Source organism: Hyperolius riggenbachi, chromosome 11 (assembly GCF_040937935.1).
Source record: "Hyperolius riggenbachi isolate aHypRig1 chromosome 11, aHypRig1.pri, whole genome shotgun sequence".
Taxonomy (NCBI): Eukaryota; Metazoa; Chordata; class Amphibia; order Anura; family Hyperoliidae; genus Hyperolius; species Hyperolius riggenbachi.
In genome coordinates, this window is record NC_090656.1 from 130,192,260 (window position 1) to 130,215,959 (window position 23,700).

Below are 23,700 nucleotides of genomic sequence, written 5' to 3' on the forward strand. Positions count from 1 at the left end.
TAAGCAGCGCTATGAAGCGCCACTTCGGGGGCACTCGATGCGTCATTTTTGTTGCCTCAGGTGCGACTTGTAAGGGCCAGCGGGTGCAACGTTATCGTCGCACTGCGCACTAATATCGGTGCACCTGCGCTATGCACGCAGTGCAAAGTAGGTTTGCGCACACTAGCAGCCAAAAAGGGCTTTTCATACCGGCACTAGTAAATCAAGCCCTATGAGGCATATTCCACTGAATTGTCCAAACTAAGTCTATCTCCCGTTCCTCTCAGTTGTTCCAGCGCTGTCCCCCATTCAAATTTGCTGCTTCCAGAAGCCCTCAGAAACACTTGTGTCCTTGAGTACTTCCAAAGATAGGCAGCTCCGTAATACGCCAGCGCACTTTTGTGCATGGGCTGTATTGAGCCACCTGTCTTCAGAAGCACTCGGGGACATAAGTGCTTCTGGACCTTTCAGGAATTCCCCCCTCCCCCCCCTTATAAAAGATGGGGGGGGGAAGTGCATGCCGTGCAGAAAAATAGGCATGTCCATGGAACAGGCCAGGCATTAGATTGTAAACTCAGGTGCCCCCAGTTTTAAGTAGTGACAGGGATCCCCCATGTATAGTGAAAGGGACCCGACACCACCAGGTTAGGTAGTGACAAGTTCTCCATAGTTTAGGTAGTGACAGGTAACCCCTAGTTTAGGTAGTCACAAGCGCCCCCCCAGTTTAGGTAGTAACAGTTGCCCCTCCAGTTTAGGTAGTAACAGTTGCCCCTCCAGTTTAGGTAGTGACAGGTGGGTGACCCATGTTTAGTGGCAGGGACCCAACTCACCGTCAGTCGTCCCAGTAGCCAGCGACAGTATCAGCAGGCGACCAGTGAGAGTGCTATATATACAAGATATCTCCCGGCCCCCACTGCGTCCACACAGACACTGTGATTGCACATATCGTGTGCTGCTGTGCTGTCTCTAGCCATGCACTGTGCGGACACACAGCGAGCAGCACTACACACAGCCAGCTACCCGATACACACACTGCATACAGTATGCATGCATAGCAGAGGCGCTTCCAGCCGCTCACAGAGCTACACGCCGGTCACGTGATTTATTGGAAAAGGTTGGTCACGATACCTCCGACTATCATACACGCCATGCCCCCCTCTCGTAGCATGTTCCCCGCCCTCCTAACGCTGGCAATCCTCATTGGCTGCCCATTGACAGCCAGCACTGTGCTGGGCTGGGCTAACTGGGGTATATACAGACTGTGATGGACTTAGCGATTTTGTAGAAGCGATAGAGCTGTCCCGCAGGAAGGTGGACAGGATTCCAGAGCAGGTACTGCTACTGCCAATAACACATGTAAATGGCTGTTTACCTAGTTTTATTTAGTAAACCTTATGCTATGTATATATAGAGAACCCGTTCTAACAGTAATGTGGGCACACTGTGTAGAGAAGATGTATTAGTACACTTTCATTAATTGAATGAATGTCCTTTCAGTGCTGCATTTATGTATAGACTACAGTGAAGAAACAGATGAGTGACAGTCTTTCCATTGTTATGTTATACTACATAATCCCTACTGATATAGCACGTGAATAAGCTGGACATTAGAGTTATTTACAAAACCTTTGTGATAAGCCTGATATGTTCCTATAGCATAAAAAATAAATGTAACTGACTGCTACTTTTTGACTTTTTATATGATTATCAACTGCTTTGAGCCAATATTGGGGTTGATTTATCAAGACAGTCAGTGGGGTAGCATTTGCTTGTGCAGAGGTTGCGACCATACTAGGGCTCCTGGACCAGAGGGGCCCAGTAGGGGCCATCCTTCATCTGTCTTATTAGCTTTCCATTGGTGCTATGCTGGTAATAAACACCTCTATATGTTCATTTACATAGTGGTAATCCTTAACAAACTGTTTCATTAGTCTAAATACACCTCTCTGATGCAGCTGTCCTTGATCAGTTTTGGGGCCCCAAATTAACAGAGTGCTTTGGGCCCCATGTAAAATTTGCACAGAAGCCCCAAGCTCCTTAGCTACCCCACTGAAGACAGTGGTGTCTTCAACAAACCTTCAAGTTAGAAACATAGATTTTTAGAGGGAAAGCTTTGGATACCATAGAGCCTTCCCGATCCGCGGTTCATCCCTTAATTCCAGCGGCATTCTCGGTTGAAGTTAAGCAGCCTGATGTACTCCTCAGGCAGCCGTCAGAACTACTGGCGACCCTAAGTGCGGCTCAAGAATGGCGCATCCGTACTGGGCAACAGCAGGTTAAATAATTTCAATGGCTAACGGTGCAAGAACAACAGGACAGACCGAGGATTGGGAAGGCTATATGCTATCCAGAGCCTTCCCTCTATGTAGGTGAGTAACTATCTAACCTGAAGGGAGATTCCTCACTTCAGATTCACTTTAAGTAGTTAATCTACATTGCTCGAGTGTTAGCCAGTGCAGTTACTTCCTTACTTTAACCATACACATGTCAACAATCTTCTGTGTGTTTGAAAACGCTTGACAGCATTCCTCAGTCACTATAATGAGTGGGGCTGTCCCAATTCATGACAGCCGAACCTGTTTGTCCTATTTTGTCTATAGTGTAGCTGAAGTCATTACAAAGTAATGTCTGTGAAGTGTTTGTTTACATTTTTAGCCAAGACTGTTACTTCATACAGTGGAGAAGGGATTATTTTCCTCACTTCCTGTCCCAGTGACCAAAGAAACCACATCTCTAATCTATGCACAGCAAAAAAAAGAAAAAAAAAAAAAGAAGTGTTTTTGTGTAGTAAATAATAGTTAGAAGTTACCTCTGACATGTTTTTATTATCGTCCACCATTTCCTGTCCCAGTGACAAACAAGTCACCAGGAAAGAAAGTGACCCCAGGACAATAGAGCTGCGGCGAGGAACAGATCGGCTGCCAAGGGCTGGAGGAAGCCCCAGGTAAGTAGATCTTGTTTTTTTTTCTTCTGACCTGTCCTTTAAAACAAACCTGAAGTGAGATAAAATAAAAACCTAGATAATTACCTCAGTGGAGGGAAGCCTCTGGATGGTGGGAGGTTAGTGTTAAGTATAGGTAGGGCAAAGCAAGTAATTTGGGCAAGCATCTGGTAAAATGGGTTCTGCATAAACTGCAATGTTAATTGTGTCTATAGCAGTGCCATGTTATGGGTGATGCAGATATCGGTGGGGGGCAGTGTTTAGCAGTGAAGGCAGCACTACTGATATTGGTGGATATTGTGGTGGTGCTGGGGGGAGTCAGTTAGGGTTATATAGATAGAAGATATTGGTAATCTTTATTGATATTTTTCCTTTGGAATTACACCTTGTCCAATAGTATAATATCTGTAAAATTACCATTATTGTACCAGAATAGCTGCTATTATAATATTGGCAATGTTACCGATGTACTATTATAAGTAATATTTGTGCCCAAATTTCCTCCTGGCTTTATTATATGTACGCTCCCGGAGCCTCAGAAAGCCCAGTCTCATGCCAAGATCCTTGTGCTAATGCAAATAATATGCATGCCCACAATGGGAAACATATCTGATGGACAAAGAGCTAGAGGATGATCTTACCTGGCCAACTCACTCATTGAAGTAAACAGCAGGGAGGGACAATCATGAGAACCCACCATACCACAGCATCCACCTGTCAAACCAAAAAGAAAGTGTTGGTTTACTCACTTATAACCTGCCTGTGTGGTGCTCACAGACCACAGCATTCAGTCACACACTGGTAGGTTGTCACAGTGACCTAGAAATAGTGGATGCAGAGGTTGTGACCACACCAGGGTGCCGATTGGGCCCTCTTCGCTGCATTAGTTCTTTACTGGTGTTGTAGTGGTAATAGTTACCTATATATTTGCTCTGTATAGTGGTGATGATGATGTTATCCATTTAGTCGTATCCGACTCTTGGTGATTCTATGGGTTAGCTCTCTCTATGCTGTCCGATCTTGTACTATTTCTGCCAGTTGACTTAAGCTCAATTCTGTGTCACCTTTGATGGTGTCAAGCCAACGAGTTCTCTGGCGGCCTTGTCGCCTTTTGCCGCCGATCAGTCTTAGCATTAGGTCTTTCTCTAAGGAATTTGATCGCATCATGTGGCCGAAATATGTGAGTCTGATGATCTTGCCTTCCAGTGACACATCTGGTCTTATACGTTACAATACTTCTTTGTCATCCTTGCTGTCCATGGAAAGTGAAGCAACCGTTGTTGGGGGTATGTGGGGGACGGGCTGGAGTTGTACTTTGTACTGGTTGAACTCGATGGACGTATGTCTTTTTTCAACCAAAATAACTATGTAACTATGTTGTCAGCACCACAACTCGAAGGAGTCAATTTTTCTTCTATTTGCTTTTCTTAGGGTCCAACTTTCACAGTCATACATGGTGGGTATAGTGGTAATAGTGGTATTAGTATAGTGGTAATAATTTACAAACTATTCCTTTCCCGCTTCTTGCAGTGTTTCATACAGTGCATATCCTTTTTTTTTTGATGGTTTTGCTGGTTTAGATGGTCTATACCAAGCAATTATTATACACACAGTGCTTGACTGGGAAGGGGCATTGCATAATATGTGCACTGAGGCTATGTCTGTGTTGCTGCACCACTGGCTGTCACACATCCTCCACTCTTTTACTGTATGTATCCATGATACATTGGTTACTTGCACAACAATAATTAGCTTAGTTTTGAATTGCTCAAACATTTAGAATAAGTCTAATCCTAACTTGAATTTACTTAGCTTTCCTAAAGGCAAGGATGGATTTTTATAAACCTATGCACAGAACAAAAGAGGGAGGTGTGAATAAAAACTTCTACCCACTCTATATAATGCTTTGTTTGTCGCTGTCTCTGGTCCTGATGAAGACATATACAGTACTCACATACTGTCAGACAAGTAGTGAGAGGATTCTCCTGAAAGGGGAACCAGGCAGCAAAAAAATCCAAAGTGGATTGTACACATTCCACACCATCCTTAACTAAGATATCTGTCTATGTATGTCCAGATTTTTACAGTCTATAATTACTGCATTCTCTTTATATTGTTAATGGTGAAAAAATAATATGCCCAGTTCAAAATATGCTTTGAGGCTTTCTATGTGTGGCTATTGTAAAGCTATTCATGGAAATGAATGCAGAGTAACATTTTGATTGACCATATTACATGAATGATTGTGTTCTTCTGCTCCTCTCCAGATTCTTTTGGATATAGGGTGTACTACACCGCCACCTAGAGAGCATTATGGTGCATAGAACTGAAATCTTGGCAGTTTATAACTACAACTTAATCTGCAACCACTTCATCTTTTATATGTTTAATAATACATTACAATCCCTTTATAGTTAACACCGAGGGACGAGGAAAAGTCGTTTACTATATCAGAAGTTTACAATATCAGAATTGGTCATACATTGTATATTTATACAGATGCATTTGCTGGGACCTGATAAACTAAGTTTACTTTATCCAGAGATTTACTATATCAGAGTTTACTATAATGAGATTCTACTGTATTATAATATGCTGTGGTTAATGTTATCTAGCTCTATAATGATGTGTACCGTATGTTTTACATTGTATTTCCAGTACACGTTTGAAAATAAAATTGAACCCGCCCTCTTTGAGAGAACAGCCTTTTGAGACCAGACAAAAAATGCCTATAAAAGAAAGGTGAGATTTATTGTCAGTAAGGAAAGGATTTGGGATGAAAAGCAGATTTTTAAAAGGAAAGAACTGCAAAAAGAAAAGTTACAATGTAAAATGCATCCACTGTACTTATATATTGAGATAAAAAAAAACCAAACCTCTATGGTCTTGAAACAAACCACACAAAAAAGAGATTTAGCAGGCAAAGTTCAGTGAGGCCATTTTCATGATTTATGCATACGCTTCTGTTAATTTGTACATTGCATATGTCTGTGTGTCAAAATAAATGCAGTGGCCAAAAAGGAATTTCAAATGTGTACGGTATGTTTATTTTAGTAACATTCACCTTCTTCTACATACTGATTGACTTCTGCAGAGCAGAGAAAAGAACTTAGCTACAGACAAAGGGCTTGACTTACTGAGACATCTTTGTTGCACAAGTATTTCTAGTTAATATTTTTGTTTTGGTGCAAGATCCCTGACTTGTGCATGCTGTATTCATATAAATAAGATGCCGGACACAGTGGAGCAGCAGACACCAAGATTGCACAGCAGGCAGTGTTATCTCGGCCCTGTTCATTGTGGCATCATTGCCCTCCAGCTCTTTCTGGCCTCTCCTATTTCTGTCTGTCAGTAGTGGTGATTTCTGCCCTCTCTATGCTGCCTATCCTAAGCTAGGACTGTGGCTCATCCTAGCTCTCATTCACTGATGTAAGGTGTTGCATGAGCATTCTCACATCCTCTAATGTTAGTCTATAGGACCAGAGCACATAGAAAGTTGAGCCACAGTCCTGTTCAAAGTAGGGGAGGCTACTAGGGTTTTTAGTTCTGTACTACGGACAGTTCAGGACAATAATCCCCAGACATTAAAAAAAGCAGGGAAATATGGCAGGGATGTCTTGTGGTAGGGAAAAAACCAGCAAGATTTTTGAAAAAATTGGATATTTAACTTTGATAGTTGTCCTTTTAAGGCTTGGCTGTCCTGCTGATCTTTCTGGCTTCAGTAGTGTCTGACTCAACCACCTTAAACAAGCATTTGTTAAATCAAGTCAAACATATGATCTGCATGCTTGTTCAGGTGCTATAGCCAAACATATTAGATGCAGAGGATCAGCAGGACAGCCAGGCAATCTGCATTGTTTAAATACAGTATGGCACCCTCCATATCTCATACTTTGAAATGTATGTAAAAGTTGTGTCTGAACTAGCGCTTTAACACAATCATGTATTTTTCCAGTATTGTAAAGCTGTTTCTGCACAATATGCAAATCTAACAATTTTTTCTCAATACTAAACCTTTTCTTATGCTTCAGGAAAGATTTGTTTTGCCCATGGCTCCTGCGTCAGATTAGCAGTGGACTCTTTGATGGGGTTCGCTGGTTGGATGATGGCTGCACCCTCTTTCGCTTGCCCTGGAAACACCTAAACATGAGGAATGTTACTGAAAGGGATTATGCAATATTCAAGGTAGGTGGCTGTTTAAATCTTTCAATATTTTGTTTAAACTCCTGATGTGTAAACCTACATACTTGCATTACTTTGTTCTACTGCTATATTTTTTAAGTTAGCCAATAAACTGTATCATCCTAATTCATAACTCCTTATTTATTTCTAGCCACTTTTACAATGGCGGTGCAGGCTTGGGGGATTATATACTCACGATACTTTCACATTTCATACAGGTAGACCAAACCATGCTTCAGCCCTGGTAAAAAGGCTGCTGCTATAGACTTCATTGTTAATTGCAGCGATTAGCAGCTATCAGTGGTAAGTGGGTGTCGGGCTGCCCGCAATGCAAAGCTTGAAAGAAAGCCAAGCAGCATTTCAGCTTTTGGCATTTCAGCCTGAGTTGTTTGGAGTCCTGAAGAGTTGCTTTGCCTTGTAGTGAAGTTAAGAAATTTTAATGGATTAAACTGAGCAAAATTACTGAAGAGGCCTGGAACCCACTAGAGCGTTTTTTGAGCGTTTAGGGAGTGCTTTCAATCGCTAGCGATTTCCCTAAATGCTCTGCCAATGTAAATGAATGGGACAGATTGCACTGGAGTGATTGCAATTAAGGAAATCGCAATCGCAGGACATGCAGCATTAAGGGAGCGTTTCCATTCTAATGTATTGTATAGGGGCAGGCAGCATGTTCACTAACCACTTTGCACTGTGTCTAATTTCAGTTTGTTCTTACTTTTTAGGCATGGGCCATTCATAGTGGCCATTATGATCCAAACTGTGAGGACCGGGCTTCTTATAAAACGCTTTTCCGTTGCGCAATGATGTCAATCGTTTGCAAAGATAGCAGAGATAAGAAAATGTTTACTGAATATAAAGATAATTCAGGTGATCAAGATGATCCTCACAAGATATTCAGGTTCCATGGTAATCATAATGGCGATTCTGCAGCTGTGGTTACTTCCAGTGAATCCCATTCTGCCTCAGAAGGTATGTCTGCCTCATAGCACCTCATATGCTTTTTCATGAAACCTTTCCTTCACTGATCACTCCAAACATGGCAAACGCTAAGTACTGCTAATGTGTAAAAACAACGGGTTTCAGAGCATTCAAAACTCATGGGATTGGTATCTATAAAGTCTTTTCAAAATATATGTGGACAGGGGCGTAGCAATAGCAGTGATCGTGGACCACAGAGGCCCCCCTTCGACTGCTATATTAGCTCTTTATTGGTGCTGCGCTGTTAATGATCACGTCTATATGTACTTTGGATAGTGGTAATCATTACTAAACAGTTCTCCTCCCACGTGCGTATTAGTAAGCCGCGGGTGAGTTAGACACCGGGAGAGCCGAATGATGGTTCTCCCAGTTTCTGCAGCGCTCCCTGGCAGCGTTAAATATTATTCCCCCTCTAAGTCGTTGCAACTCGGAGGGAGGTGTAATTTGGGGTCCGGCAATCGCTGACTGTTACACGCTCCGCACAGCATAACATTGCTGTTTTCGGTGCCCTTCACTGAGTGCCAGGCTCCAAAACTACCTGCTTTGCTCCTCCCTGCTCACACCTCTCTGGCATTGCAACGGTCCTTCTCAGGTTTTGGTGCTTCGTTATGTATAGAGTGCTTGAGGGAGCCCCATATTTAAAACACACACTGGGCCAATAGCTCCTTAGCTATGACACTGAAAGTAGACCAATCATTTTTCTGTGAACAATGTGCTACAAAGAGGGAAATGAAGTTAAGCACAACCTTTTCTTCTCAAAGTGTACCTGTTGGGAAAAATCCTTTCACAACTAGAGACTTCTGTCTCTAGGGTACCTAAACTTGGATCCATAACCTAATATTAAGAGTGCTTTCATTTTTTTTCTCTTTTTTGAAGGTTATATAACAACTTCTTGCCTCCATGGTCCTCTGTTCCTTCATATTGTAATTTTCCACCTAGGAACAGTTGACCAAAAGTGCCTTCTGCCACGATGGAGAGCACGTCCGGTCCAGATGTTCTTATTCACATGTATTGGGCATGCGTGGCTTGGAAACTTGAGCTTGCCCAGGTCAAATGATCTTGTTTGTACCAGCAAGTGCATTTGGGCACCACTATATCCGTAATTAATACTGTTAATTACGGCTACAGAGGCGCTCATTGTGTAATTTGGGACGCTAGCAATAGCTGGAGCCGAATTGCAATAAAATCACCATAATTTGGGTGATGGCAATAGCCGGACCCTGGATTACATGCACAAAGGAAAACATTAGGTAAGCAGTAGAGGAATATACTTTTTATATTTCCAAGATTACCTAGAGTAGGGAGAGTCGTTTTCCGGTTTCTTCCTGCGCCCCAATGAAACGTTTTAATTTGTACTTGACCGCCCATAGTTTACTGTAGCAAATGTGTCTTAAGCATCTTTATTTCCAACATCCAATTAGGTGTTGAGAACAAATATTAGGATGTCTGCAACGTGTGTAAAATTATCACAGCTTAGCTTTTGCAATTTACCTCCTCTGTTTAGCGAATTCTGCTGATGTACTAGATCGATATGCCAGTCATTAGACCACATATGGTTTCATTTGCTTTGACCTTTAGGAGCTTCAATTTCTTTCTTTCTTTTTTTTTTCCAGTGACGGGAAATCTTCTTAATGAGGTGGAACATGATGCAGACTACCAACTGCGTATTAGCCCAAATGTTATATATAACACGCCATTTAGGAGATCGCCAGAACCAGTAAGTTCTAGCCAACTACCTTTTTGTTGTACTAGGCTAGATTATATTTGTGCTGTTCATCAATTGCCACCACAAAAGAGTGAAGATCCATGTTGTACTGCCTGACTTGAGCTACAACTTCAACATGCTCTGAATTCACTAATCCTGAGGAACTTCCCTCTACTTGGCCTAAATTCTTTTCTGATTGTGTTTATATAGTCTCCATTTTGATGTGTCCTTTTCACTTCTCAGCCCCTGCCCACGTAGGTGGATTGACACAATGGCACTCAACACTGGGGAGGGGGTCACTGAAGAACTGGAAGATATTAGGGGAGGCACCCTGCAGTGTGCTAATACAGTGTGGGCACAGCACCAGCAGGCGTTTGCATTTCATTCGGAAAGTAGGGCACAAATCTTGGTAATTTGGTGTAAAATAACAAAAACGATATTTGGGCTTAATTGTGACAGACATGAACTATTAACATAACGCGCATATGTTAGTGCCACAAAAGTGAAAATAAATTTAAAAGCTGGCCGAATCTAACAAATTATAAATTAATATGTACTATCACTAATGTAACTGGCTGCTTTATTAATATGGAGAGTGTTACTACCATATAATGATGCCACATGTTGTCTACATAAATGAGTGAGGGTAATATGCTGGTGAAAGTGCAGTGAATTAGGTAAACATTGAACCAATTCTGGGCACAACTCCTTTGTACTTGGCAAAATAAATTATTCTGATATATTGTTGCATATTGGTATGTATTAGGCATATCAGTAGGAGGGTTAGTGTTAGACCTATCGGTAGGTGGGATAGTGGAGGACTAAAGTTAAGCGTAGTGGTAGCGGGGTTAGTGTTAGGCATCTGTAGAAGGGTTATTGTTAGCCATACAAGTAGGAGTGTTAGTGTTAGGACTATCGATAGTTGGGATAGTGTAAGTCTTAGGTGTGGTGTTATGTGTATGAGAGTTAGGAATATTGGTACTAACCTTAATGTGAGAGTAGGCATTTGGCTTTTACAAAGATTGCATGACTGTATATATTGGGTGCTTGTTGTACTTTTGGCATCATCTGGCTGTACTTATAAAGCACTATATATATTGTGCAGGGCTGGACAATAAGTAGGGATACACACAATGTTAACCAGAGATGTCGGACAGAGAGGTAGCACACAGCTATACACATAGCACAAAGTTAGACACGCAAACAGAGTATAAGATACATGATCATGCAATTTACAGAGACCCAGCAATTCAACTCCAAGTTAGTTCATGGGAAGGGTGTCAGAAGATCAATAAGAACAGGATTTATTTTGTATTTGTTTGAGCAACTTGCTAATAAAGCACCGGCATTTACTTGTTTACACCTGAACCTGCTGACAGTTTTCCTGTTTCTGCACTTTAGACCCCCTAAACTAGCTGATGGATGTGCAACTCCAAATTAAGAGCCCATGGCTCATGTTTCTCCTTAGTTTACTCCAAGTTCATATTTTCACACCTTATCAATAAAATGCATATTTATGCTACAGTGACTATATCTATCCTTTTAATGTTAATAATTGTTTTGTAGGATGTCCTCGGAGAACTGCTGCGGGGTGTTGCACTGAATGAAAAGGAAGATGGTAAGAAATAAATCTCACATTAAGTTGGGCTAAAAATGGTTAAAGGTGTTTAAATCATTTAATTATTCGTAGTTGAGCTGCAGGATTTTATTATATACAGGTAGTCTCCAGTTAACAAATGAGATGGGGACTGTAGGTCCGTTTTTATCCTGAATCTGTTCTTAAGTTGGAAGGAACAATGTTCCACCTCTGTTCCCTGTGCATCATCTGTGCCCATATTTGCCTCCAGTGTCCCTAGCTGTGCCTCTTTGTCCCCCTCTGTGACTCTGTCCCCCTCTATGTCTGTTTGTCCCCTTCTGTGCCTCTGCCCCTTTTTGTCCCCTCTGTGTCTTTGTCCCTCACTATGACTCTGAGTTCTTCTCTGTGCTTCTTTGTCCCCCTCTATCCCCAGCCTTGCAGAGCTCCACCTGCAGCAGGAGCAGCAGCAGCAGTGCTTCCAGCCTGGGTCCATCTTTGTAGCCAATCAGCCGCCCACAGCATCTAGTGCATGGCACCGCTTCCTCTATGTTACATTTCATACACCGATGCGTCCCTTGCCATCCTTCCGAGTGCCTCAGTTCTTCCGTAATTAGTCCCGGTAATCTGGCACAGTTGCGGAGGGGCCGCGCATGCGCAGAAGAGCCGACTGGCGTGACTGAGCCAGATTACTGGGACTTATTGCGGCCGAGCTTTAGGCACTCAGAAGGACAGCGAGGGATGCATCGGTGGTCATTGGGCTGGAGGAAGCCCAGGGTGAGTATAAAATCTTTTTGTGCCGAGATCTCAGGTTTACTGTTAAGTCACTTTTAAGGTGGCCACACACCATAACATTTTTTAAATATCTGTTCTTTTCCCCAATTATGATAAAAATGATTGCAAACTCTGAGAAAACTTCTTGGGTGTGTACATTAATAAATTGACAATCTAACACACACCATACAATCTTTAGAAAAATTGATGAACAATTTCCAGCATTCTGGATCGATAAAAATCAGGAAAGAAAACGGGAAATCCGATCAGATTTTTCAGTCGAATGAAAAAAAAAGCTTTTGATTTTTTCGGGAGATCCGATCATATTTATCGAATTGCTGTAAAAGGGGATTATTTTATTGTATCGTGTGTGGCCAGCTTAACATTTAATAAAGGAGGTTGATGTGTGCAGGAACAAATTATTCTTCATTCCACAGCCTGCATTCTTAATGTCTATCTTGATCTAGGGGAAAAAAAAAACACATTCTCAACCCATTTTGATTATTTTTTTGACCACATAGATGGTAATGCTCCTACTTTATTATTAAGGGGTGCCAATTTTACATGTTTGATGCGCATTCTAACCTTTTACCCGTGCTGGGCCATACTGCAACAGCTTTTTAAGTGTGAATGATTTGAAAAAAGCTCTTGCTACTGCAGTGCTATGAGGGATTTGTATAAAATCCGCTCAAGTGAGAACACACACATAGCATTACATTAGCAAGAGCTTTTAAAATCACAAGTGCTTAGAAAAAGCTCTTGCAGTATGAACCAGCCCTTAGGCCTAGTGCACACTAAAAATCGCTAAGCGTCAGCGCAATTGCTTAACGCTCTTAGTTGCAATTTTCACTAGCGATTCCCGGTGTTTGCCTAGCGATTTTTATTTAGTGTCAAGCAATTACTGGAGCATTTCGTTTAGCAGGAAGTACTCGTTGACCTGGAAGTGATCAGCTTTTGGCATAAAACAATAGGAAAATCACTATGTGCAGCACTTTTCAAAGTAATTTTTGTGTTTTCCTATACTTAACATTGAAGCGCACTCGTCCCAAAATGCCACAGGACCAGCAGCATTTGCTCAGGTGTCCTTTAGCCCATAGAAATACATTAGCCAAGCACTCTTCGAATCGCTAGTGCTTTTCAAAACGCTCAGATGCACTTTTGGTACTAGTACTTAGAGTTGTTTTACCTTCATCTTCCATTCACCCTCCTGTATTGTTTATTGTCCCCTCTTCTGAGAGTTCAGATATCATAACCCATTGCTGGAACTTTAGATCCAGGGAACTAGACAACGTATGTGTGCACGTTTTCTCCTAGCAGATCATTTTTTATCTTCTCTTTAAAATATCTTTTTAGCATTTTGCAATTGAAAAAGTACCAAAGAGTATTTTCTTTCATGCTGGGGGTTCAAAAGGCATTTTATTGGTATGTAAAAATATCACCTAGGAAAAAAATGTAGAAGAAAAAGTTAATTGCATTTGGGCCTGAATGTTAATTTATTTGTTTAAAGGTACTTTACAGTTACTGTATGGTTTCTTTCTCTAGTAGTTAAAATGGTTATTGACTTGGTGTTCTGCAGGCATACAGCAAGCACTGGACCACTCTCAGAATGACCATGTACAGGATGTACCTAGGGTGGATCAGGTCTTCAGACCCATACAAGTGCCAGATTTAGACTCAGCCGGACTCTTTATTGATGGGCATGAAGGACCCTTGTCTATGGATCTGAACAACCTTATTCCATCGCCTTACGATCAATGTAAGTGATTACTCTTGACTTGACAGGGATACAGCCACAGCGATAGTGACTGCTTGTTTTAAACTTTTTTTTGTTTTTTTTTTCCCTCCATTGCCACCAGATATTCACTCCATGTTGTTACTGCTGCTGTGTCAAAGCCAGGAGTTGTTGTGATATCTTAACTGATGTTTTGGTGATTGAAGCAATAGCAATCTTCTTATCTCCTCAGTGAGTTGTGAAGTGAACAATGTAGAATTAGGGCTGATTAGGGTGATGAACACAATAGTTTCCTTGGATAACAAAAGCATAATTTAAAAGGCATCTACCGCTGTTTCATTCTAATGAATGAAATAATTTTTTTAATGACTGTGGCAGCAGTTGGTGTCATTCGTATCCCATCGTCTCGTCTTGGATACTACATGTAGTGTCCAGCGCCATTCTCGGTTCCGTGGCCCCCTAGTGGCTAAAAGCACAATGATGGGAACCAGTGCCAAACGCTTAAATGCTTTTCTGTGCAGTAGCAGAAAAGTGTTTAACATTGGCTAAAACAAGCCACTACCTGCCATCCTGCCAGCCGTTTGTCTCAACCGGCCTGTAAAGCTACGTACAGATGCTAGATTAAACGCAGCCAAGGCGGCCAAGAATCTGGTGTGTGTACGGGAGCTTCCTTACATCGCCTAAAGATCCAGGATGCTGGATCTCTAGAGAACCAACCCTGAGCAACCCTGAGCGCATTGTTCTCCCACTTACCCCACCCAACAAAAGCCACTCCAAAACACCATTGTGTGTCGTCCATTCTCCATGCTCACTCGGGCCGCGACACTGTACTGGAGGGTTATTCCTAACTACAACATCTACTGAGGGCAGATACCTACTGCATGTCTATTTAGACATACAGGCCACTTGGCCTACAACTTTGATTCCAGTGGTTATACTGGTTGATTATTTACTATTACTACAGGCTGATAAATGAAGTGGATGTCTGGAGCATCTGGGACTTGATCCATATGTATGTCTTATATTTTATGATGATGTTTTAAACTGCCTCTTGTCACGACCTTTGAACTGCAATTGTTTGCCTCTGAAGAAGCAGCTATTGTTAAAAACCATGAAACGTGCACTAGGCCAATTACTGCACATTGAGATGAGATTTTATATTATGTTTGTCATTTAATATCCAGTTCCAGCACTAGTATGGACAATTCTTTTGCTATTGGCATTTAGGAAAGATATTTTCCTTTGGATGAAATTAACTGTAATAATGTAATATCCTTGTAGATACACAGTATTCGTGTTATAATGCACATCAGAATGGACACATTCCCAGTGCCCCAACGGTTGGCCATGTTTATCAACAGATGCCACAGTGTCCACAGCTGCAGCCGGAACAAAAACCATATGTGGCAACAACAATGGTATCACAGCCATGCCAGAATGGATTCCAACAGCAAGGTGAGTAACAAAAGCAAAACTTGTCTAAAACTCGAATTCATTATATTCTTAAAGGAGAACTTCAGTCGAACTTTATTAGTTGTGTGGGGAAGTTGGTACACAGCTTGTCAACTTTTTATTTGTTGGGGAGATTCACTTCCTTTCTATGCTTGGTGATACTGATTCATGAGACAGTAAATGAAGGGGAAATCAGACAATGGTTTTAAACCCCTCCCTGTTCTGTCCAGAGCTAATTTTTCTTTGGTTTGAGTTCCACTTTATTTCATTTGTATCAAAAAGCATAAAAATCAGCAACTTCATGCCATGCTCACTTACCGTATATACTCGAGTATAAGCCGACCTGAGTATAAGCCGGCCCCCCAACTTTCCCCTTAAATTCCAGGAAAAAGGGATTAACTCACGTATAAGCTGAGGGTAGGAAATGCAGCACAGACCTAATAGACCATGGGGGCTGGAAGAGGCCCAGGTAAGTAAATTGCAACTTTTTGGTGGTGCTGGCAGAATGTAGCAGTGATGGCTGATCAGATTGGTTGCTGTAGGCAACATATTCAGAATACAGTTTTGATAAATAGGGCCTTTGCATCTTCTAATGTGGAGTGGCCCCAACACAGGCCGAGTAATGGCAGGCAGAATCTAAAACTGTTCATTGTGACTCCCGGAATTGCATTGTAGAGTGTGCACAGTGAGCTGGGCTTCTTTCGCCTTTAAGCTGACTACCAGTATTCATATTACACATTCATTCATGCCCTCATCGCCATGACTCCCCCTGAATGGCACCGCGGCATATGCAGAGTGGTGTGGGCAATGCAATTGACCCCCAGCATATGTAGACGGCACAGGGAGCCGGGCTTTTTTACTCACATGTCAGTACAGCGCACCTGGTTTGCTCGTTATCACCAATCACCATGCCTCTTGCCGTCATCTGCTTCCACTTGCCAGCCACGGAACAACACAGCAAAAAGCCTGGAGCCAATCAAGAAATCACACTCTGCCACCGTGTAGTCACATAATGAGAGGTGTTATCTGCCGTTCACGCAGTTCGGGCTATTTCTTCCTCATTTATGAGTGGGACGCGTCTCCTAGGTTCCAATTTCATCACGAGGTATGTTCCCGCCCTTCAGGCACCTGATTGGCCGGCTTTGTTTCTGATAATACAGCTGGCCAATCGGGAACATACCTTGTGACAACATTTTAAACATAGGAGATGTGCCCCGCTCTCTGAAGGGGAAGCAATTGCCTGAACTGCGTGCACGGCTGATAACACCTCTCATTATGTGACTACACAGCGGTAGAGTGTGATTTCCTGATTGGCTTCAGTCTTTGTGCTGTGTTGTTCCGTGGCTGGCAAGAGGCATGGTGATTGATGATAACGAGCAAACCAGGCGCGCTGTGCTGACATGTGAGTAAAGAAGCCCGGCTCACTGTGCACTATCTATATATATGCTGGGGGTCAATTGCACTGCCCACACAACTCTGCATATGCCGCAGTGGCACTTGGGGGAGAAGGTGACTTGAGTATAAGCCGACACCCCCAATTTTGGGCCACTTTCTTCGACCCAAAAAGTCGTCTTATACTCGAGTATATTGCCACTGTACTTAAAGAGGCACTGAAGCAAAAAAAAATATGATATAATGAATTAATTGTGTAGTACAACTAAGAAATTATGCATTATGAACAAAGAAATAAGTCTAATATTTGTTTCCAGTACAGGAAGAGTTAAAGGAATACTATCAATACCCAAGTGTTCTAAAATGACAATGTACAAATAATGTCTAAGTAGCTGTGTAAACATTTTCCTACTTTCCATTTTAAATATCAGAGGCAAAAGCTGTAATTTATTGAGGGTAGGATTTAGCTATGTTGGGACAAATCAATTGCAGAAGGGGTGTCTGCTTCAATGCACAGCCAAAGTTGCATATAAGACTACAGAAAGCAAATATCAAACATATCAAACTCTGAAAGCAAAAACAGTATGAAAAGCTGTGACAATTAGTTACATTTCCTCTGCTCTCTTCAGACACTTCAGTCAGAAACACAGAAGCTGCAGCTGTTCTCTCTGTCACACACAGTTACACATAGAGTTAACTGATCAAGTGTGAGGGGAATTTCCCCTCTCCTCATGGCTCAGTCTGCTTCAGTTTTGGCATCAGTAAAGTTTGAAAGTATTTTGATGACAGTAAACAAAGAGGTTGCTACTAAAATGTATACACTAGTACTTAGCAGCACTTCCCAAACAATTCCTGTGTCAATTGAAAAAAATATGTGAATCGATAGTATTCCTTTAAGACACTCCAGTTGTTATCTACGCAAATAACCATTGAGCTCTACGACTTTGAAATTTGCAGAGAGCTCTGACTTCTTATTAGGTTTTTCTTTTGCAGAGAACAGTTCAGGACAGGTCAAAAGTTCACTGCCTGTTCTGTAAAAACATTTAGAATGCTGAGTAATGTTAAACTGCAAATATTAGAGAATGATGCAATGTTATAAAAAAAAAAAAAAAGCTGTATAACTGAAAATAAAAATATGAGAATGTTTTTTTTTTGCTACAGATGTTCTAGTAATTACCCCTACTACACAACCAATTCATGATATCATAATTTTTTTTTTGCTTCAGTGTCTCTTTAATGTATGTGTAACAGTCTCCGTTTCCTTTCATATGAGTAGTATACTGTAGCTCTAACCTACCTAGCGCTGCGTAATATGTTGGTGCTTTATAAATTCAATAAATAATAATAATTATTATGCTGCTTCCCTACACACTAATCTATCTACACTGAATGTTTTTCACATACTCCACTGTATATGTAAGCTTAGGGCTGGTTCACACTCTGGCACTTTTCTGCGCTTTGCTGATCGCCGCCAATCAGCAAAGCGCTGTTACTAATCTATCCCTATGGGATCATTCTCACTGCAGCGTTTGTGATATGCATAAATCGCAAAACGTGCTGCATGCAGCATTTTGGGAGTGCTTGCGTTGTGATTCTCGTTCTAGTGAACAGGAATCACACATGCAAATTGTGGCAAAATCGTGTAATTTTGCAATGCAAAATTGCAGTTGTGAGTATGAACCAGCCCTTACTGAGACCATGAATATAAAGCAGTGGACAATCACACCGCCTGTGCAACTGCACATGTTGATAATGAGTAGCATAGACACCAGTCTATTTATAAAAGGACAGAGTTTATTTACAGTTCTTTTTTTCCACATGCTTCTGGCCACTGATTAACTGATTTGGGTCATATGGTATTTAAAAACATCACGTGAGCTAGCTGATCAACGAGAAAATGGGAAAATATTCTGCTCCTTCATTGAGTAAAAAAAAAGCTGCGACTGGTAACTTGTGTTTGACTGCAAGTTGGCCCCTTTAGTGGGAGTGATGAATGCAAGCTCTTCAGCAGCTACCACTGACTTGAACAGAGATCGTCACCTAAAATGTGACAGTAAAGATGTGGCACGGTACTAGTCATGTGCCCATTGCATTTCTGTGTATCCTGTAAATATATTTTGTCATTATAAGATACAAAATTACAGTTTAAGAAACTCATAAGGAGGGCTCCATGGGTATACCTTTAGTACCCAGATTACATTTCAGCGGGAAAATGTGTTTTAAACTCAGATACATGCACAAAGTTAACAGAACCTTGGAGTACAACAGTACAGCATTGAAGTAATATTAAAATAGGATATACTTTGCTCTGACAGGTGTACAGCATGCGATGAATAATGTTGATTATGCATATCACACTGCTAATGGTGAGCATGCCACGCCTTGCTCAGCCAGTCATATTCCCGTGCAATACAGTGAATGTAGAAAGGCTGCTTCTCCAGTCCCAGCTGGCTTCCTTCAAGAAAGTAAGTAAACACTACAATTCTCTTTATTTTCTGATGTTTAGTAATCAATCCTTTTTTTTTTTTAGCTTTTTCTCTTTTTCAACCGTCATTCTGTTTTATTGTTTATTATTTATATTACTCACATATGATTTTAGTTTGTATTTTTGGAGCTTTTAAATTATCACATACATGTTTCGGTGCATATTAAGCCGTGTAATAGAATGACATGTCTACTTTGAAGAGCAGCTGATTCGTCTTGAATCCGCTGCTCCACTCTCTCTGCAGCACTCATCTGGCCACAGATCCCCTGCATAGCATACAAAGTTGCTCATCAACAGCTGATTTGCCTGGCAACAGCGGTGCAATGTAAAATTAATGCCGCTGTATGTGAAATACTGTAATTAAAATTCGCTGCCAGAGCTCAATCATCTGATCCGTCCATGGTGGTAAGAGCGCAGCCAGGCAGCATGGAGCAGCAGTGTGAATGGCCAGCAGGAGATGGGGTGACCACGGAAGACGGTCATGTGACACCAGGGCTGAGCTGTCTGTTTTGCTCTCCATGCTTTAATATGTCTTCTGCCAGAACAAAGGTCAGTTAATATTTAGCAGGGATTAGCCCCTTTGTAAGAAAAAACATACATATATCCAGGCACATCGCCTCTAGTTAGGACATTAAATAAATTATTAGGGAAAGGGAGGTGCTGAAGGGGGTGTGGCTAGAAACAGCAAAAATCAATTAACCCTTCGCACTCTCACATGCAAATGTTCAAACAAATGCATTCACAGATTTACTCATCCAGGCACAACTGTTATCCCTACAGCTAAATTAAAAGCCAGGGTTTTAGTTCACAGAAGAGTGCATTCTTATGCTTAGTCACCTATACTGCGTAGAAGTACCCAGGTAAACATAGGTGTCCTAACTCTGGCCCTGTAACATGCATAGTGCAGACATGCAAACACATTCATTGCATCAAACCTATCAATGGATTAGGAGCACACATCCTAACTTCCTCTCCTGGGAAAGACAGTGCATCTTCTGTGAACTAAAACCCTGGCTTTTAATTTAGCTGTAGGGATAACAGTTGTGCCTGGATGAGTAAATCTGTGAATGCATTTGTTTGAACATTTGCATGTGAGAGTGCGAAGGGTTAATTGATTTTTCCTTTGTAAGAAAAGGACCAAAAAATATTGCAGTCCTTTTAACAGGTGGTCCATCCCACCCAATTTCATCACTTGTTTCTTATAGAAAGGTCCATAGAAGAAGATGCTATTGCGCAGTCTTGCAGTATAAAGCTTGATATACATTTTTTTGGTACAAATACAAAAATTCAAAAAATCTGCACATTTTGTAAAAACTTTTTATCCGTAAGAACAATCCCCATGAACCATAGAAAAAAGCTATCATGAGACTCGTATATGATCTGGCTTGACGCGGTAAACAGATAATTCAGGCAACGACACATGTTCGTTTTGGGCTTATTTTATGCCCTTCATCAGGCCGGAGTATACAAAAGTAATTCTAAAAGTAGAACAAATGAGATTCATTTTGAAAACCAATTGAAAAAGAGACAAGAGAGTCCCCATAGCCAAGAAAACAGGATTCACGGAAACAAAAGATGTGAAGTTTGTATTACCCAAAGTCCCATTGAAAAAAATGGGCTTAACATACCAGAAACAAAGAGTGCCAAATAGGAGGATCAGATTCAGTACAAAGAGTGTCAAAGGAAAGAACCAAATTCAATGTGAAGTGTGCACAGAGGGCAAATCTATCCACCCCCACACTTCCAAGGAAAAGATATGAAACAAGTGTCCCATTAGCTGTAAATAAAAAGTGTCCTGAAAAAGGAAAACATTTCTTTTTAAAAGGAATCAGAGAGGAAGGATAGGGAAAAATAGGAAAAGGTTTTATACATACCTGGGGCTTCCTCCAGGCCCATAAGCAGGGGTCGCTCCCACGCCGCCATCCTCAGCTTCCTCTATCGCCGGTACTGGGCCCCGTCACTCCCGGCGGATGCGACCAATGGTCCGCATGCACAGGGGCTCCCTCCATACCCTTACGCATGCGGCTGCGCAGTATGCAGCCGCAAGCATAGGTATATAGAGGGAGCCTCTGTGATGCGGACAATTGGCTGCGTCCGCCGGCCGACTCGTGGAAATGACGGGACCCGGTACCGGCCGATCCAGGCAGCGGAGGATGGTGGCGTGGGAGCGATCCAGGCTTATGGGCCTGGAGGAAGCCCCAGGTATATATAAAACCTTTCCCCCAACGTCTCTGGTTCTCTTTAATACTAACTCTAATAAGGACGTTATACAGTTAATTTGTAAATTCGACACTGTTTCATCTCGCAGCAATGACAACCGAACAGCTTCCTTACCCTGTATATGAGGAATACAGGTGTAAAGGGACTCAATGTCTAACGTAATCAAAAGGCAGTTGTCATGTGGCAAGATTATTCTACACATTTGTTTGATAAACTCTGACGTATCTCTGAGGTAAGATTTCTGGTTTAACATCTACTTTCTCAATACTTTATCCAAAAAAAATGGCAGAGTGGCTATAAACAGAGTCACATCCTGCTATGATTGGTCTACCCGGCGGGTTGCCCAATCGCATGTGGATCTTTGGCAAACAATATATAACTCGAATGACAGGTCTTTCAATATAAAGATAGTCAAACAATCTGGTCCTCCTATTTGGCACTCTTTGTTCTGGTATGTTAAGCCCATTTTTTTTCAATGGGACTTTGTGTAATACATACCTCACATCTCTTGTTTCCGTGAATCCTGTTTTCTTGGCTATGGGGACTCTCTTGTCTCTTTTTTTAAATTGTTTTTTAATATGAATCTCGTTTGTTCTACTTTTAGAATTACTTTTGTATACTCAGGCCTGATGAAAAGCATACAATAAGCCCAAAACGAACATGTGTCATTGCCTGAATGAACTGTTTACCGCGTCAAGCCAGATCATATACCAGTCTCATGATAGCTTTTTTTCTATGATTCATGGAGATTTGTTGACACTCTTGATAAATGTCCTCCAATGTGCTTGCCCAAGGTGATCTGGCACTCCAGAGCTTTTAGCGACACATTGGGGTGGCTGTACTCAAATGAGCCTTGACTGGCCGCCTCTGCCAAGTTTAGTCCTGTATGTAGAGGATTCAGTATTGATGCTGCTGACTGATTGCAGATGGGATAAGGTGAGCTGAATACTTTTTTTTTTTATTAGCATAAGCAGGAAAAGGACCAGGAGGGCCCTAATAACTGGGCGGGATGTTGTTCTGAGTTTCAGAAGAAATTAAGCATATGTTTTTTTTTTTTTGTTTTCATGAATAATAATAAGAAAAACTATTTTATCGCTTTCACTACTGGGGAGATTTCCTTACTTCCTGTGTGTACAGGATGCAGAGGAAACTCCAACTGGGAAAACAGAAGAGCAATAAAATTCTTAAAGGGGAACTGAAGAGAGAGGTATATGGAGGCTGTCATGTTTATTTCCTTTTAATCAATACCAGTTACCTGGCGGCCCTGCTGGTCTATTTCTCTGCAGTAGTATCTGATTAAAACCAGAAACAAGCATGCAGCTAGTCTTGTCAGATCAGACTTATAAGTCTGAACCACTGAAACGCCGGATCTGCTGCATGCTTGTTCAGGGGCTATGGCTAATAGTATTAGAGGCAGAGGATCAGCAGGGCTGCCAGGCAACTGGTATTGTCTAAAAGGAAATAAACATGACGGCCTCCATATACCTCTCTCTTCAGTTCCCCTTTAAAGAGGTTCTAATCCTTTATAACATTATCCTAAATTAATAGAATAAAAAATAATTCTGGAATAAGATAATTATTAAAATGTTTCAAAGAAGTGATAAGTACAACCATGAGAACTCTTATATTATTATGGTGAGGTACCCATTTATGGTTGATCTATTTACATGTATTGCAGTGCCCTCCCCAGGCTCCTATAGCTGGGTGCTTCACCCGGCTAATTTTGGTGACCATCTGGCTGTCATTGTCTCGCCTCCTCCTCCAATCCTGTAAGGAGAGTTGCACAGAGAAACGACGCCCCTGTATTTCCCCGTCGCGCCCCACCCAGCTATTATTTTTATGCCACCTGGCTGCAGAAGATTTCTGAGGAGAGCACTGGTACTGTGGGCCAGATTTATCAAAGCATTACCGACACTTTTTTCTTTTTAAACATTTCTAACCAGCAGGGGAATCTGTTTTGCATGATAATAAGAAACTTCTTAAAACCTACTTAATAGCGTCAGTTTATTGTGATTTTCTAAAACTGCACTACATTTAAGAAAAGTGCAAATCCATTTCTGTTGCAGATAGCATGTAGCATAGATAGATGTAGCACTTCAACAGATTGTGCAGAGTAGACTAGACACGATTTGTGAAGTGCTCCTCCCCCCCCTGCTGAATTCATCACTCAGAGCCTCCCAGTATGAATACAGCAGATGTATTGGTTACCTCAGCAACCGCAATATCTCTCACACACTGCACTGTCTGAGAAACCTTTCTAACTCCTATTTAAAGGGGCACTACAGCG

The 23,700-nt window shown here is 41.6% G+C and overlaps 1 protein-coding gene across 2 annotated transcripts in view; it reads left to right on the top strand.

The window, feature by feature from the left end:
• The first annotated feature begins 1,178 nt into the window (after nt 1-1,178).
• Nucleotides 1,179-23,700, top strand: part of LOC137538226 (interferon regulatory factor 3-like) — a 43,520-nt gene continuing 20,998 nt past the window's right edge. Inside the window, exons 1-9 of one of the 2 annotated variants that reach the window (XM_068260272.1) lie at nt 1,179-1,311; nt 5,579-5,662; nt 6,952-7,105; nt 7,825-8,071; nt 9,694-9,797; nt 11,352-11,403; nt 13,709-13,888; nt 15,146-15,319; nt 19,024-19,173. In XM_068260272.1, the coding sequence (XP_068116373.1) occupies nt 5,646-5,662; nt 6,952-7,105; nt 7,825-8,071; nt 9,694-9,797; nt 11,352-11,403; nt 13,709-13,888; nt 15,146-15,319; nt 19,024-19,173 (1,078 nt within the window). In that variant the 5' untranslated portion in view covers nt 1,179-1,311; nt 5,579-5,645. The remainder of the gene's footprint in view (nt 1,312-5,578; nt 5,663-6,951; nt 7,106-7,824; nt 8,072-9,693; nt 9,798-11,351; nt 11,404-13,708; nt 13,889-15,145; nt 15,320-19,023; nt 19,174-23,700) is intronic. The other variant, XM_068260273.1, reaches the window with a different exon arrangement.